Below are 14227 nucleotides of genomic sequence, written 5' to 3'. Positions count from 1 at the left end.
AATGCACTCAATCTGAGGCAGTAACCGAATGTAAAAGTTTAAAAATCAGGCACTGGTCTATACTGGTTAGAGCTCTCTCATTCTAGTATACCGTATATTTAACCTCTCATTTGAGGGCTCGATCAATGGAGTTTTTTTTATTTGATTTTATTTTATTCAATCAGAGAATTGCTGTAAGTGCAAACCTTAGTCAGCACTGTTTGTTTGACAGGCCTTTTATTAATCATCACTGGCATTGTTTAAACTGGTCTTGTTCAACAGGGGGACAATAGTCTCTCTAAGCTGCTTCAGACCTGAAAGAAAGTTTATAAAATTTCCACCCAATGGAAACTGCAGGGAGGCTCTTTTTAAAAGGGGTTAGTATTCATTAGAACACTCTGGTTAAGGGCCCTGACCGCTCCCATAAAAAGAAGAAAACCACCCACTACCATAATGGAAAAGTGCACCTATGATGAACGGTGCATGTCATAGTCATCTCATCTGACAGTTCTGAGGTAGACTTGGCAGCACCTTTCCATTCATTTTAGTGCCCATGCCCTGTCCCTTGCTAAATTTAATCAAAGTTTTACAACCAATTTTAAAATTACAGTAATCAAGAGAAGTTTTTCTATTTAAAGCTCTTGTGATTATTAATGATGACACATGAAATATTGAGGTGACCCCAAAAGTACCACGCAGATTCAGATCATTTGGTATTAACAGTCATTAGGACAAGATGAGCTGGTTATGAGGAAGAAAAGAAGATAAAGTGGGCGAGACAGAGGTCTGGAGAGTCGGATATGAGGAAAGTGAATAAACTTGTGAGAGAATGTGAGAGAGTGACTGTAACTGAATCTGCAACTTAGATTGGAGGAGAGCAGGGATAATTGTATTAAAATGTATGAATTTTGTTTGTCAATTCAATGTATTTTGAGTCAGATAGATTTGAACTACAAGTACGCAAAGACTGATTTGAGATACATAGTCTATAACTGTAAAGGGGTATGCAATTAAAAAAATGTATCTGTAATGTAAATGTATATATTTTAAATTAACATGTTAAATGGATAACATCAGGGACCTTCAACAGCAACAGTCATCTGTGCAAAAGCATATTAGAATTGGTAACATATTGGTGCAAAAACACCACAAAACAAACATTATGATTGAAGGTGTGAACGTATTTGTGTGATTTTATTTAGTTGAAATAAAATTTAAAACCCCAAATGTACACATAGAAATTTCTATGAAAACTTTTAACTCAACTTACCCCAAAGTGTTTTTAAAACATTTCCTTCAACTATTGCTGAAACTTTCCAGTATTCTAAGAGATTTGGAGGCTTGATGTGGGCACTGAAGTTACATTTATTAAGTGTTACAATTTTCCATGCTCTCAAAGTTTGCATTTCATCTTGCAAATACAAAATAGTAACCAGTGGCTGAAATGTGCATGTCCTACACAGAGTGCAGTCAGAGATTGTGAGATCTGTGACCTCTGTGAAATGGATTCTTGTTACTTGAAACCAGTAAAGGTTTAGCAACACAGTTCTATTGTTCTGCCTCCTGATACCACATCAGTATTGATCAAGGGATCACCTTGTCATTTAACTAAACAGGTATAAGGCTGTAGAGAGAGTGAAGGCAAATATGCTATCAGTAGGGCAAACGCCTCTGTCAACGTGACTATTTCAATTCATTAACAAAGAGAATGTCATCTATTCTTCTTAATGACAAAGAAAACTTTTGGCTGTAAATGCTCCCCAAAGTGTGATGTTAGACATTTCTAATTCAATCTAAGATTTAAAGTACCAAAAATGTTCAATAAAATAAGTTCAAGTCATAATGAAGTACCTAATTATATAATTAGGAATTAGTGTGTTATAAATCCATTTAAACCTAACTCTAAACCTGCATCTGGCTCAGATATGATAGCCCTTATGGATGAATTGCATGATGGAATGGATACCTGATGAAAAGTTTCAAAGGATTTTTTAGCCAAGGAGGGGCCTTTTGTACAGGAGTAAATCCAGCCAAGGTCAGAGGTAGGGGTCAGAGGTCATGGGGGCAGGGCTCTAATGCATAAGACACCCTGAGGATTATACAAGTGTAAAAAGAGCCCATTCAATCAAAGCTTTGAGTGAGATTTACAAAGATCCACTGTTAGTTCAGTGAATACCTCTCATGAGCAAAACCTCCAGGGTATGTCATAACCTACCTCAGTACAACACTAATGATGATTTATGTGAATATGTGCTATGTGGATAAATAGGCGGCAAACACCCTCTTAGTGCATTCAGAACCAATTTGATGATGTTATGCATCAAAATATGTATGTGTAATAAATTAAATAATAAGTGTCTGCAACTGTATGTATGTATGCTGTCACACTCCCACAGTGCCAAGGCCAATGAATTGCACATAAATGCAGCTTTCATTAAAGAACATCATCTCACATATGTTTATAATGCATGAATGTACAATTGTGACTTTACCAAGAGCTTAGGTCTTAGATGTGTGCTTGCAAACATATAGAGTTTATACATTTAAAAAAAAAAAAAAAAAAAAAAAAAAAAAAACACAGAAAATATAAGTGACAAATGTAGCTGACGGCAATTGTAATGGACCTTTAATTTATATAAGAATGTTTGTCAGCACAATTTAGAGAAAGGTAGCCTACACAATTTATTTGAAATAGAACTAATTAAGTGTAATTCTAATCATATAAAACATATATCATTATAATCTACCAAGAACTGTTGTTTGATTATAAAAAGAAATGAAGTGTTTAAAGTTTTAAACAGATGAAACATTCTCAATAAATGAATGCATAAATAAATAATTTACAGTCAACCGAGTGATCTTGTCTGTATAACAATTAATTTGTCTTTCATTTTCAAAACCTCTTAAAATGTTATGTGTCTGTAATTAAGTACCGTAATAAGTGTGAATCATTTCTCTGATGCTAAATGTACTTCTCAAAGAGGCTGAAATGTTTAAAATAGCTTGTCTTTGTGTAATTTTGAACTTAGGAACTTGAGTTAACAGATTATGATTGTCATAAACACATTTTATGCTCATTCATTCATTCATTTTTATTTCATTTTATTTTTTATTAATAGTTTAATAATAATAATAAAAAGTAACAAAAGCTTACGTACTCACATCTAGAAAAGAATTACAGAAATAAAAAAAATATTTACATTTAACGGTCAAATGTAGGATAAGCCTACAAGAATGTGTAAAAATAGTGAATATTGCACTCATGGGTTTGTAAAGAAAGGTCTAAATATGAATTTACATATCGGGCTCGTACAGACCTTCTAGACAAGTTGGTTTGTTCTAGAAGTAGTAGCAAAGGTGATGGTGCTTGAAGGTTAATGATTAAAGTCCAAGCGCTGTGATAGATGGTGTCCCAGACACGCTGGCCTATATTCGACAGCCCCCTAGGTGTCTCACTTTAGCAGTGTTTGTCAGGACTCCGGCGAGTATGTGCGCTGACGTCACCGCCGTGTTGATTTGCTAAGCGGCGGACAGAGAGGAGTCAGTGAGCGCGCGAGAGAGAGCGGGGACTGTGAACTGCGTTACTATGCTACAGTCCTAATAACCGCACGCTCGGAAGCCAAACGTGCAAGACAGGTGAGTACAGGCGGGCACCATCAAAACACCCACGGCTCCTGACAGCCCCATCTGTCTGTGTGTTTTCAGTTTGGGAAGTGTTTACATTAAGTGATGATCCGCGTTGTGTTGATCAGATGTGTTTGCGCTCAGCATCACATCAAGTTACAGTGTTTCTACTGTTGCTTCAAGCGAAGGTGAATTGAGCGCGCCGAAAAAGTGCAAGTGTGGCTGCCAGTGTGGCGCTGGCTCAGGGCACATGCTGGATATGGCTGTTTATGTTCATCTTTACACATGTGGAGATGTTATGTTGACGTAAGCGTGTGTTTTAGTATTCGGGGGACGTGAGGTCCGCTCGCGCACCAGACAGTGACGTGCTTCCATGTGCTTTATTCTCAGCGTGAACATTCAGAGAGTTTAAATATGTCCCAACTGAAGAAGTGTGTCGTAGAACAAACAAATGTCGGGGTTTTGATGACTATTATTTGGTTGTCAGTAGTTGTGATCGTTAAATCAGGGCCACCGTTGGAGGTGCGTGTCTGTCTTTCAAAATGAACCGAACTGTAATTGTTTGTTATTTTGTTTTTAAGTGGTTACATTTTTTTTGTTAGTTTTATAGCAATACTGAAATAGATCAATTTAACCTAAATGGTATTTTACTTGATCCTCTGCGATGTGTTTGCGTATCGTTAAAGAAATATCAAACGGGTCCTTTAACTTCAATTGATTCACGTGTGAACGCTCAAATAATCATGAATTGATCAGTCAAAAGAGCCCTGACCGGACTTTTCATTGGTCTTTTTTAACAAATATGAGGTAGATAACGGCCATCACAGTAGTAGTTGACTAATGCGAACATGTGTTGATCGTTTCTTTACTTTATTTTGAGTTGTTGTAGTGATGCACAGTCTGCGTGCGTGAACTGGCGTCATTCTTGCTAACGTCTCATCAGTTAACTGCATTTCAGACAACTTATTCATTTCTCACTAATTACTCGCCTTCATGTAACGTTACTCTGTAGTAATTTAAACGGCGTGAAACCCCTCGTCTAGTGTCGCAATTTATCATAGCTTTGGTTTATTTGCTGGCTGAGATGATACATTCACAGTGAAAAGCCCTTCTTTCACCGCTGAGATCATAGCGTTTGATATAAAGACAATTTATTAGTCTGCTCTTCTCTGGTGAGGCTTCCCTTTGATCAAACAAGACGGGGAAAATATTAAATATCCTTATCTATATCTATTTGTGTTAATGCTATAAACGGCTTCCTCACGCTGCTGCTATTATCATTAGTGGTGATGTTTTTGTTGTAAGATACTTAAGTTGTTGTACAAAGTCGATTTTAAAGGTTAAATTAGAAATTAAATGTATTTTTAATAAGTAATACATTGTGATAATGGTGAAGATAACTGTTTTCCATAATGAAAAATGCCCAAAACGTTTGACCTTTTTATGTTAACAAATTACGTTTTTATTTTTTTATTTTTTTTTTTTAATAACCTTGTAAGTGCGCTGGTTTATATTTTTTATAGTCTATATCTGATGCAACAGAATACAGTTACATCTATATATAATTCACTAATGGTGCATGGAAATGTCTTTAAAATAAATTCATTTTGGTGTGTTTTAGGAGCTCTGAGCTGTTTTGTGTCATTCTCTGTACCAACTATTCCTGGCAACAGCTTGCCTCACTCTCCATGCTCTGCTCAGTATCCCTGTCTGTGATGGGAATACTGAATAAGATGCCATTTCATTTCAGGAGGCTGTTGATGGGCTTTGTGAGGCGAGCTCGAACAGATAGAAACAAAGGCTTGATTACTGCCAGCCTTTACTAGCACTAAAGCCAAGTTTACGCGTTTCACATGTGGGCCACTTTTGTTTTGTGTCTTATTTTGATGGATTTCTCGTTAGTTTTTTAGCGACCTGTTGCTAAAAAGTTTCTTACCTGTTAAAGTATGCTATCTGTGATTGATATTGATACATTTATTTTTATACAGATTACATTTGAAGTCTAATGTATTGGTATAATTGTGATTATGTTTTGTTTTTATGACACCTTTATTTTCTACACTGAAATAATTAGAATGATGGCTGTTAATTTAAGAACAAACAAAATAAACAAAGAAAAAAAAATATCAAGCATTATGACTTTGCTGCATCTAACTGTGGGTCTCTCTTTCATCTCTTTCTAGATTGACCTTATCTTGTTTACAAAGATACATGAACAGACTGCTACGTGGAAAGGAAGACTCATGAGTTGGCCGTGTGGATTTCAGAGACGTTATGGATTTGACTAAAATGGGTATGATCCAGCTCCAGAACCCCAATCACCCCAATGCCCTGCTGCACAAGGCTAATCAAATGCGCCTGGCCGGTACGCTGTGTGACGTGGTCATCATGGTGGACAGCCAGGAGTTCCATGCTCACCGGACCGTACTGGCCTGCACCAGTAAGATGTTCGAGATCCTCTTTCACCGGAACAGCCAACATTACACTCTCGACTTTCTCTCACCAAAGACCTTCCAGCAGATTCTGGAGTATGCCTACACTGCCACGCTCCAAGCTAAAGTGGAGGATCTGGATGACTTGCTGTACGCAGCAGAGATCTTAGAAATAGAGTACTTGGAGGAGCAATGCCTGAAGATACTGGAAACCATCCAGTCCTCTGATGAAAACGACACTGAGGTCAACATGAATGATGGAAGCGCAGAAGATGATGAGGAGCGCAAGGGACGGCATGGGAGAAACCTGAAAAAGCATTCCGTTGAGGAGGGCAGCTACGTGTCGGCTGCCCAGCAAGCACTGACCCTGCCAGGAGTGGTGGATCAGAGTCCTTCTGTCTCCACCTCCTTTGGCCTGTCTACCATGAGCCCAACCAAAGCAGCCGTGGACAGCCTGATGAGCATTGGCCAGTCCCTCCTGCAGAGCACCATGCACCCCGGCGCGGGTGCTGATCAGACCCTGCACAGCAACTCCCACCCCATGATGGGAGAGATCAAGATGGAGATGATGCAAGTAGATGAGAGCGGAGAACATGAGAGCCATAAAGCCATGGAATCCAGTGCCTCCAGCAACGGCGAGCGCAGCGGAGAATCCGACAAGAACCGTGATGGGCCCGGCACCCCTACCAGGAGCAGCGTGATCACCAGTGCCCGTGAACTGCACTATGTCAGGGAGGAAGGTGTGGGTGACCAGCAGCCCGAGGTCAGCCAAATGGGGCTGGAGGCCATGGCGGGGATGACCGAAAAACACTTGGCGTCGCTCTACGGGATTCCTCCCAACCATAAGACCGAAGCGATGCTCTCTATGCCCGCCTCCATGGCCTCATCCTTGCACATGTCCCCAGCCTTGGCCATGTCCATGGACTTCAGTGCCTACGGTGGCTTGCTGCCTCAAAGTTTCATCCAGAGGGAGTTCTTCAACAAGCTCGGCGAGTTAGCTGCTGGGATGAAGCCGGACGGCCGCAGCCCGAATGAGCGCTGCAACGTTTGTGGCGCCGAACTGCCTGACAATGAGGCCATAGAGCAGCACAGGTAAGCTTTTGTGTTTTTTTTTTTTTTTTTGGTTGCTGTAAATGGATGTTCTTCGCAAAGTATTTTATTATCATTATTTTTTTGCCTCCCTCGTCCAAAGACAGGTCCCTAATTCAATTAGTTATTCACACTCTTTTAAACAAAGGACCACAAGGTGACCATTTTTTTGATTTAAAGAAATGTGAGTGGAAGATGAGTCATGATGGTTAACTGTTGATTGCTTATCTTCTTTCATGCTGGAGGTCAATTTGCTTAACACTCTGCCTGTGGTGGATATGAGTGCGAGTGATTGCAGGGCTGATTTACGCACGTATATGTTTGCCTCTTGCTTTCCCCTTATCAAGAATAATTGCTCTTCTGCTAAAATATAGTTTGAAAGGAGTAAGGAAAAATAGGTCAATCAAGTTGCAATACAAGATCTTGTTATAACTGTTTGAAACAGTATAAAATACTGCGTAAAATAATATTTGTATGGTTAATTCATCAGGAAAATGAATGCATTCAATAAACAGGAAATGCTGTAGAAATGAAATGCCAATTTGCCAGTAGTTGTTTATAATTTATTATAAAAGCATTGTTTTTTTAACAATTGTTTTATCTGTTGTTTTTATAAAGAAAAAACACGTAAAATACATTTTTGCCATCATCAATAGTTAAATATATGTGCATAAATTATTTTGCGTACTATAAGATGTTCAGTTTAGATATATTGCTGCAATTGCACACAACAAGATGAGGCTTTCTCAGACTAGTGAAGAAAAACAATTATTTTTAACTTAGTTCCGTGGGCCGTCTGTTTGTCACGGCTCCCAGGCGTTGGGTGCTGATCACTTCCAGGCCTGCGCTGGTGGCTGCCGAGTGGTCCTGGAGAGGCTCTGGCTGAGCCTATTAGCTGCACCTGGAGGGGGGGCAGGCTAATGGGAAGCTGCCCCCTGACCCCCATGGTGTGGCCAGTGATGAGTAGGCCAGCCTGGGCCCCATCCACCCGGGACAAGGACAGCCTTATTAGCTTTATGAGTAAAGCAGACTGTCCAGCCCAGGAAATGAGGGTCTACGTGGAGTACCCGTGCCGACCTCCACAGCGTAACCTTTTGGTCACTTGGCTGGCCTCTGGTTCTCGTCAGTGTGACTTGTGGGGGTGTTGCAAGGAGCTGGGACGAGGTGAGGAAATCCACGCCAGACATTATCAGCTTTTGAAGCCCACAGCGGCACCCTTGTTGCACCGAGTCGCTGTCGACTAGACAAAGATTGCAGGATTAACATGTTTAACTTGTTTGTACAATATTGTCGAATTGGACAAAACTATGTTTTATGTTTACATTAATTCATTTAGCAGACATTTTTTATGTCTCTTTTTACATGAGCAATTTGTTATAGAGCCAACAATATTCATAGTAAAGAATGCAATGGTCATTGTTACAGAACAACGTTTAGCGGTTTTCTTTAGATTCACATTTAATGCACTTAAGAAACGGCTGATGACTCGAACAAGGGGCCAAGTGTGTTTATTCTTGTGTCACGAAGCAGACTGTTCTATTGCTAAACAGTGGAGAGAGAGCTTTGATTGGATAAAAGATATAGTTAAAGTGAGCCGGTCATGCACATCTTGGAGTCCGTTGCAGTGAGATGCAATAAGATTATAAAACAGCAACTGTATAAAAAGGCACTGAGGGAAAAAGCCACACATAGGTGTCTCTTCAGAAAAATTGATTATGACATCCTGCCGTAGCTGTGTGAGTTTTAGTGCCAGTTGTTTACAGGATTTCAGTAGATCTGCATTCTGTGGGTTTCTTAATGACAGGCCCAGAATTGAGAGTAAACCGGTTTGAGCGTTTGTCCTTAATCTGTTGGAATGCACAACGGTGAAAGTTCATCTGAGGATTCAGTTTCAGTCCAAATATTCATGTGTCTTTGGAAGTTCTCAAGATGGGATTGATAAATCGCTCTTAATTACTTTCATTATTCACTGAGTGAAAAATGCTCTTTCAACCTTGTGAACTTGAAGGTTGGTGTGTATCTTTTAACAGAATAATTGACAAGCCGTGTTAATTTAAAAGTTGTCTGTGCTTGTGTGAATCATCAAAGTACTGTAATTGCGCCGGCATGTCAGATGTTCTGAATTTGACTAAAAAGGATTGCAGTGATTTTTAGCAACACCACTGAGATCCATGTTGTTTGATTTGGAATGTTAAGGGTTCTTAAGATGGACATGTTTGTCAGTGTAAATGTACATCATATTGTCACAGTATTTATTTCAATGCTTCAAAAAATTTTAATCTAAAAGATGCATTACAGTGATATTAGAATGTCCTTTTAAATCATAAAAATGCAGATATTTTTGTTCCTTTTCCACTCTTATTTTATAGTGTACTTATCTACTCTATTTTCTTTTGAATTTTCAATGGTCATCTTTTAATTAAAGGAGTGACAGTGTCACATTTGCCATGGTAAGGTTTCGTTCCTTTTTAAAAAGTTTTTTTTTTTTTTCATCACAGCTCCTGAAGTCTTGCAGCAGACGGGGCGGCAGCTTTTGTTACTAATTACAGATTATTTTGCAACCTCTTGTGCCAGGGTCCCAGCCATCTCTAGCACTCTGCGTGAAAAATATTTCTGTTTGAGAGTTCATTTAGGGCAAACAGGTCAAGTTAACCGTCTGTAATTATTCCCAGATTGGGCACGAGTCTTTCTGTGTGTAGGTGTGTGTGTGTTTGAACGCATCAGTAAGTGCTTGCTTCCTGTATAAATTGAGCTTGCTGCATTCATTCCCCATTGCCCTGGGTTATGTCATAAAGCTCTGAATGATATTTGAATCGCTTCCAAAACTGTGCCAGTGTCAAGACTCCCCTATTAACTAGATCACTAGAGTAATCTTGTGATATCTTTGGTAGATGTATGTCTGAGGGATGCCTAAATGAAGGCGTTTATTTGTTTTTCAATCACCCAGGAGCTAAATCGAAGTATCGTGGCTTTTTTTTTTTTTTTTTTTTTTTTTACACAAACTGGAGGGATTATTTAGTGAAATATTTTTGCCAAGGAAAACCATTTGTGGCCCTTTGACTCATGGAAAAATGATTACAGAAATATTTCAGCAACCTGCCAAAAAGAAAATAATCAACGTGCACTGCACTGAAATCTCACAAAGAAAGAAGGAAAAAAGACACTGTCGTGTTTGTGAAAGGAATCAAATCGATCATGATGCTATTTTTTTTTGTGATAGATATGTTAATGTTAGCATGCAATGACCCCTTTAAAAAGTAGTTGATGTCTGGTTTTTAGGTTGTTCTTCATGGCAGACAGGTAGAAAAAGGTTGAGCGTAGTCGAGATAGGATAGGTAGTGTTAACCGTAGAGCTAGCTACAGTGCTTAAACAGGAGGCAGGGACTTATCTGTGCATATCAGAGACAGCGATAACCCTGTGCTCTCTTTTCCACTATACCAAGAGCAGATGGGGATGATAAGTCCTCATGGTGCTGCAGAATGAGATAACACCAGGCTGCAGTGAGGTAAGAGGCACCTCACAACTTTCCGTGTATGATCACAAGTGCAGCTGAATCTTACCACAGAGCTGTAATGCCCCTATAACAGCTGTCCCCTGGATATTTGACACACATGTACTTTGTGTTCAGTTTGTGTTCTGCTGCTTCAACAGTAAGCAGTGAGCTGATAAAATATGTATGTGTATTTTGTCGTTCTGTCCATGACATTCAGTAAATTCAGTTTTTGATGTTAGAAAAGTCTCTTTAAAGGAATCTTTTTATAGATTTACCCAAAAATGAAAATAACTTCATGATTTACTCAGCCTCAAGTCATCCTAGGTGTACTGTATATGACTTTCTTTTTTCAGATGAATACATTTGGAGTTCTATTAAAAAATGTCCTGGCTTTTCCCGTCCTTATAATGGTAGTGAATGGGGGGTTGAAATTTTGAAGCCCAGGCTTTCTGAAGTGAAGTAATGCATTTATGTAAGAAAAATATACGTTTTTAAAACTTTATAAACCACAATCTCTAGCTTTCACTAATTGTCGTACATGCATTCACGAGAAAGTGGAATTCCAGCTTATTACTTGGGACGTTTTAAAGGGGAGAGTTTCATCCCAAATTGAAAGTTGTCCATTCATTGATCGTTTTATTTATTTATTTATTTATGTATTTATTAATGATTTTTTTATTTTTTTTTATTAAGATTTCAAATTGGTAAAAATCTTTATTTACATGATCATTATTTGCTTTTTATGAATTGTATTTATAAATCTGCAAACAATTTGCCTATCTTTACTAGATTAAACGAACACTATCAATATGGCTCTTGGTTCTTTTAACTGAAACGCAGGAATTTTCTTCCACCTCCTTACATTATCTTTGTTGTGACAGGATTTTTGTATTAGGCACTGCGGGTTTCAGGCAGGTTATATGCCATATTTTTTATCCAAAATTGAAACAAGGCTGTGAGTGTGAAAAAAAAAAAAAAGATAATGTGATATGTTGTGGATATATAGTACATCACACTCATAATATTCAGGCATAATGTTCTGAAAAATCAAAACCCTGGAAGTTATTTTTTAAATTGGACCGTTTACCCATTTAGGCCTTCTAAAGATGGACATGTCCTCTGTGCCAACTCATTTGATAGTGTGGTGTCTAACTCTAAAGCCTTATGGCAATTAAGAATGATTGCAATTAAGCCAATGAGACTTCAAACAAGTGGACCTTTCACTTTGTCAAGTTAGCCAATTAAGTTACTGAAACTCCTCATGGCTGCTCTAAAATTGGGAACAGTGCTTCCTAAAAATGATTTTCACCTTTCAATTTCTGGGACAAGAAATTTTGTCTTGTGAAATTTAGGATTCTAATGTCTAGTGGTCTAAAAATCTGAAATGCCTATTTTATGTTGGAGATGGGTATTGTTAGTGTTTTGAGGATGAAATTGAGTCATTGCCTAATTAAAACTACTCTCTTTCTCAAGATATTATGTGGCAAGCAAGACCGCATAGAATGAGGAAATCATAGTTTATCAACTAAGTAGTGTGAATTCACAGGTTTTCATAGCCAGTTTAAATTTATAATTGCATCACAAACATTTAAGTGATATAAGTGAACCCTATATATTTAATGCCTTTAAAATAGGTGTGTATTATTGTCAGTGCTTTTTCTTTCATGTGCTAGTATTTGTCTATACAGCAGCTGGCAGTCGCCCAATTATGGACAGGCTTTAAAAGCCCTGCTTGAACTGTAAAGATTTACACCGCCACCCCTCTGATCTGGAATCTGCCTTCTGTCCTCACTGTCAAGACAAGAGATGTATCGATTAAAGACTTAACACCAGGTTGCATCATGTGTATTGGACTTGCACACCCTGACTGCAGCTCTGTATCTTCAGAACCTCCCTGACGAAAACAAGTTTGTTGATTCGTGTATCAGAACAGTCCATCAGGTGAATTTTGCCACCTAACTCTTATTTGATTATCTTCTGTCTACTCGTATCTGAGGCATCACCTACAGAGGGCTCGGGTTTGGCACTCACATGTAGAAAATAAGAGACTTTTTGATTCGAGCATGAATAAGGAATAAAAGTAAACACAGACAGGCAGACAGCGCTCCCCCATATTATTAAAGCGATAGGGATCTGGCATGCCCAGTTAAAAGACATGACGGTTGCCCACAGGGCTTTTTTCACTGAGGTGCTTTTCACTGGCCGCTTTCTTATCTGCTTTCTGCAACTGGAGATGGAGGGATTACAGACAGAGCAGGGTGCTGCAAGCCCACTGTGGTGCCAGGTGGCACACTAACGGTCTGCGACTATATCTGAAGCCATTCTGCTCTGCCACACATGTAGATGTGTGTACTGTATATGTGCAGATTTAAACAGTGCACGTGGTGATGTAGATGAAGAGAAAGCAGGCTGGTTGAGATAAGACTGGTGTTTCATAGAAGGTGGTCTTGTCTTTTTTGGCCCTATTCAGGTCTTTTCTCACTTGTGTGACTGGTCAGAAATCAGATTCACTGCTGGTCTGACTTAGTTCATTAAGTTGAATTTGACGGGAAAATCTATAGTTGCTGTTCTGCCACTTTACAGACAATGAAAGTCTTTATTGGTTTCAGAGTTCCCTTGTAACTTCAGATTTTTTTCCATTTGCCCTATAAAATGAACTCTGTCATTTAGTAACTATTTGACCTTTTAGATTTGTAATCACTTTATTTGTCTTAATAGGAAAGTTCACCCAAAAATAATCATCATTTACTCAGTCAAGTTGTTCCAAATCTGCAGTTTCTTTCTTCGGTTGAACGCAAAAGAAGAAATTTTGAAGAATATTGGTAACCAAACAATTGTTTTATTTGTTTTTGTTTTTCATAGTATGGAAGTCAATTGCTAAATTGCCAACTATTTGCTTACCAACATTCATTGAATTGCTATTCTGAGTAGGATTTTTTTTTCTTTTTTTATTCCGCATCTCATCCAGTGCCTTTTTTGCTGGTTCCAAGACACAATTTTAAAGTTGGTAATGGAAGCTTGAGCCATTGACAGCATTCTAATGCAGTTATTAAGTTATTAGAAAGAGAGCGAGAGAGACCGAGACGCACAGAGAAAGAGAAAGAGAGAGAAAGTGCTTGTGTGAATTAGGCTAACGTACCTCTGCGCGTCCCTCAACAGTCTTCTGCTGCAGCATCTCTAAACAGCGCTGTTATTACCTTGCTAGTGAAAATGTCATGTGTAGCCTTTAAGTTGCTACTAGATAGGCTAACTGATCAAATCGTCAGTGCAGTGGTGACAACACCTTTTTGTGCAAACTAACTAAAGTGAACTATGCAAAGTGATATGGAACTGTAATGCGGTTAAGAGAGCTCCGTTATGGAACTCCGTTCACAGTGCGTTTCCCTGAAAATAATTGCACACCTCAGAACGTTCATCTACCAATCAGATTCAAGCATTCAACGTTGTGTGTGTGTGTATATATTAAGCTTGCTGTGATTGACGATGTTACTGGTTTAGCCACAACACCGGTTACGTCGCTTTCACACCGTGACCCCGTCCCCACCGTCGTTTAGATTTTACGTTTTTTTTTTTCTTAAAATATTTATTTGAATTAAGTAAATAATAATT

At 38.7% G+C, this 14227-nt stretch overlaps 1 protein-coding gene across 4 annotated transcripts in view; it reads left to right on the top strand.

Annotated features, from left to right (window-relative positions):
• Window positions 1-3457: 3457 nt before the first annotated feature.
• Window positions 3458-14227, top strand: part of LOC127941600 (zinc finger and BTB domain-containing protein 16-A) — a 96868-nt gene continuing 86098 nt past the window's right edge. For 2 of the 4 annotated variants that reach the window (XM_052536849.1, XM_052536846.1), the window contains exons 1-2: window positions 3458-3615; window positions 5787-7127. In XM_052536849.1, the coding sequence (XP_052392809.1) occupies window positions 5878-7127 (1250 nt within the window). In that variant the 5' untranslated portion in view covers window positions 3458-3615; window positions 5787-5877. Of the gene's footprint in view, window positions 3616-4417; window positions 4776-5786; window positions 7128-14227 lie in introns of those variants that run through there. The other 2 variants (XM_052536850.1, XM_052536848.1) reach the window with 2 other exon arrangements.

Source organism: Carassius gibelio, chromosome A21, assembly GCF_023724105.1.
Source record: "Carassius gibelio isolate Cgi1373 ecotype wild population from Czech Republic chromosome A21, carGib1.2-hapl.c, whole genome shotgun sequence".
Taxonomy (NCBI): domain Eukaryota; kingdom Metazoa; phylum Chordata; class Actinopteri; order Cypriniformes; family Cyprinidae; genus Carassius; species Carassius gibelio.
Note: the sequence above shows the minus strand (reverse complement) of the source record. Positions and strands in the feature narration are given on the sequence as shown.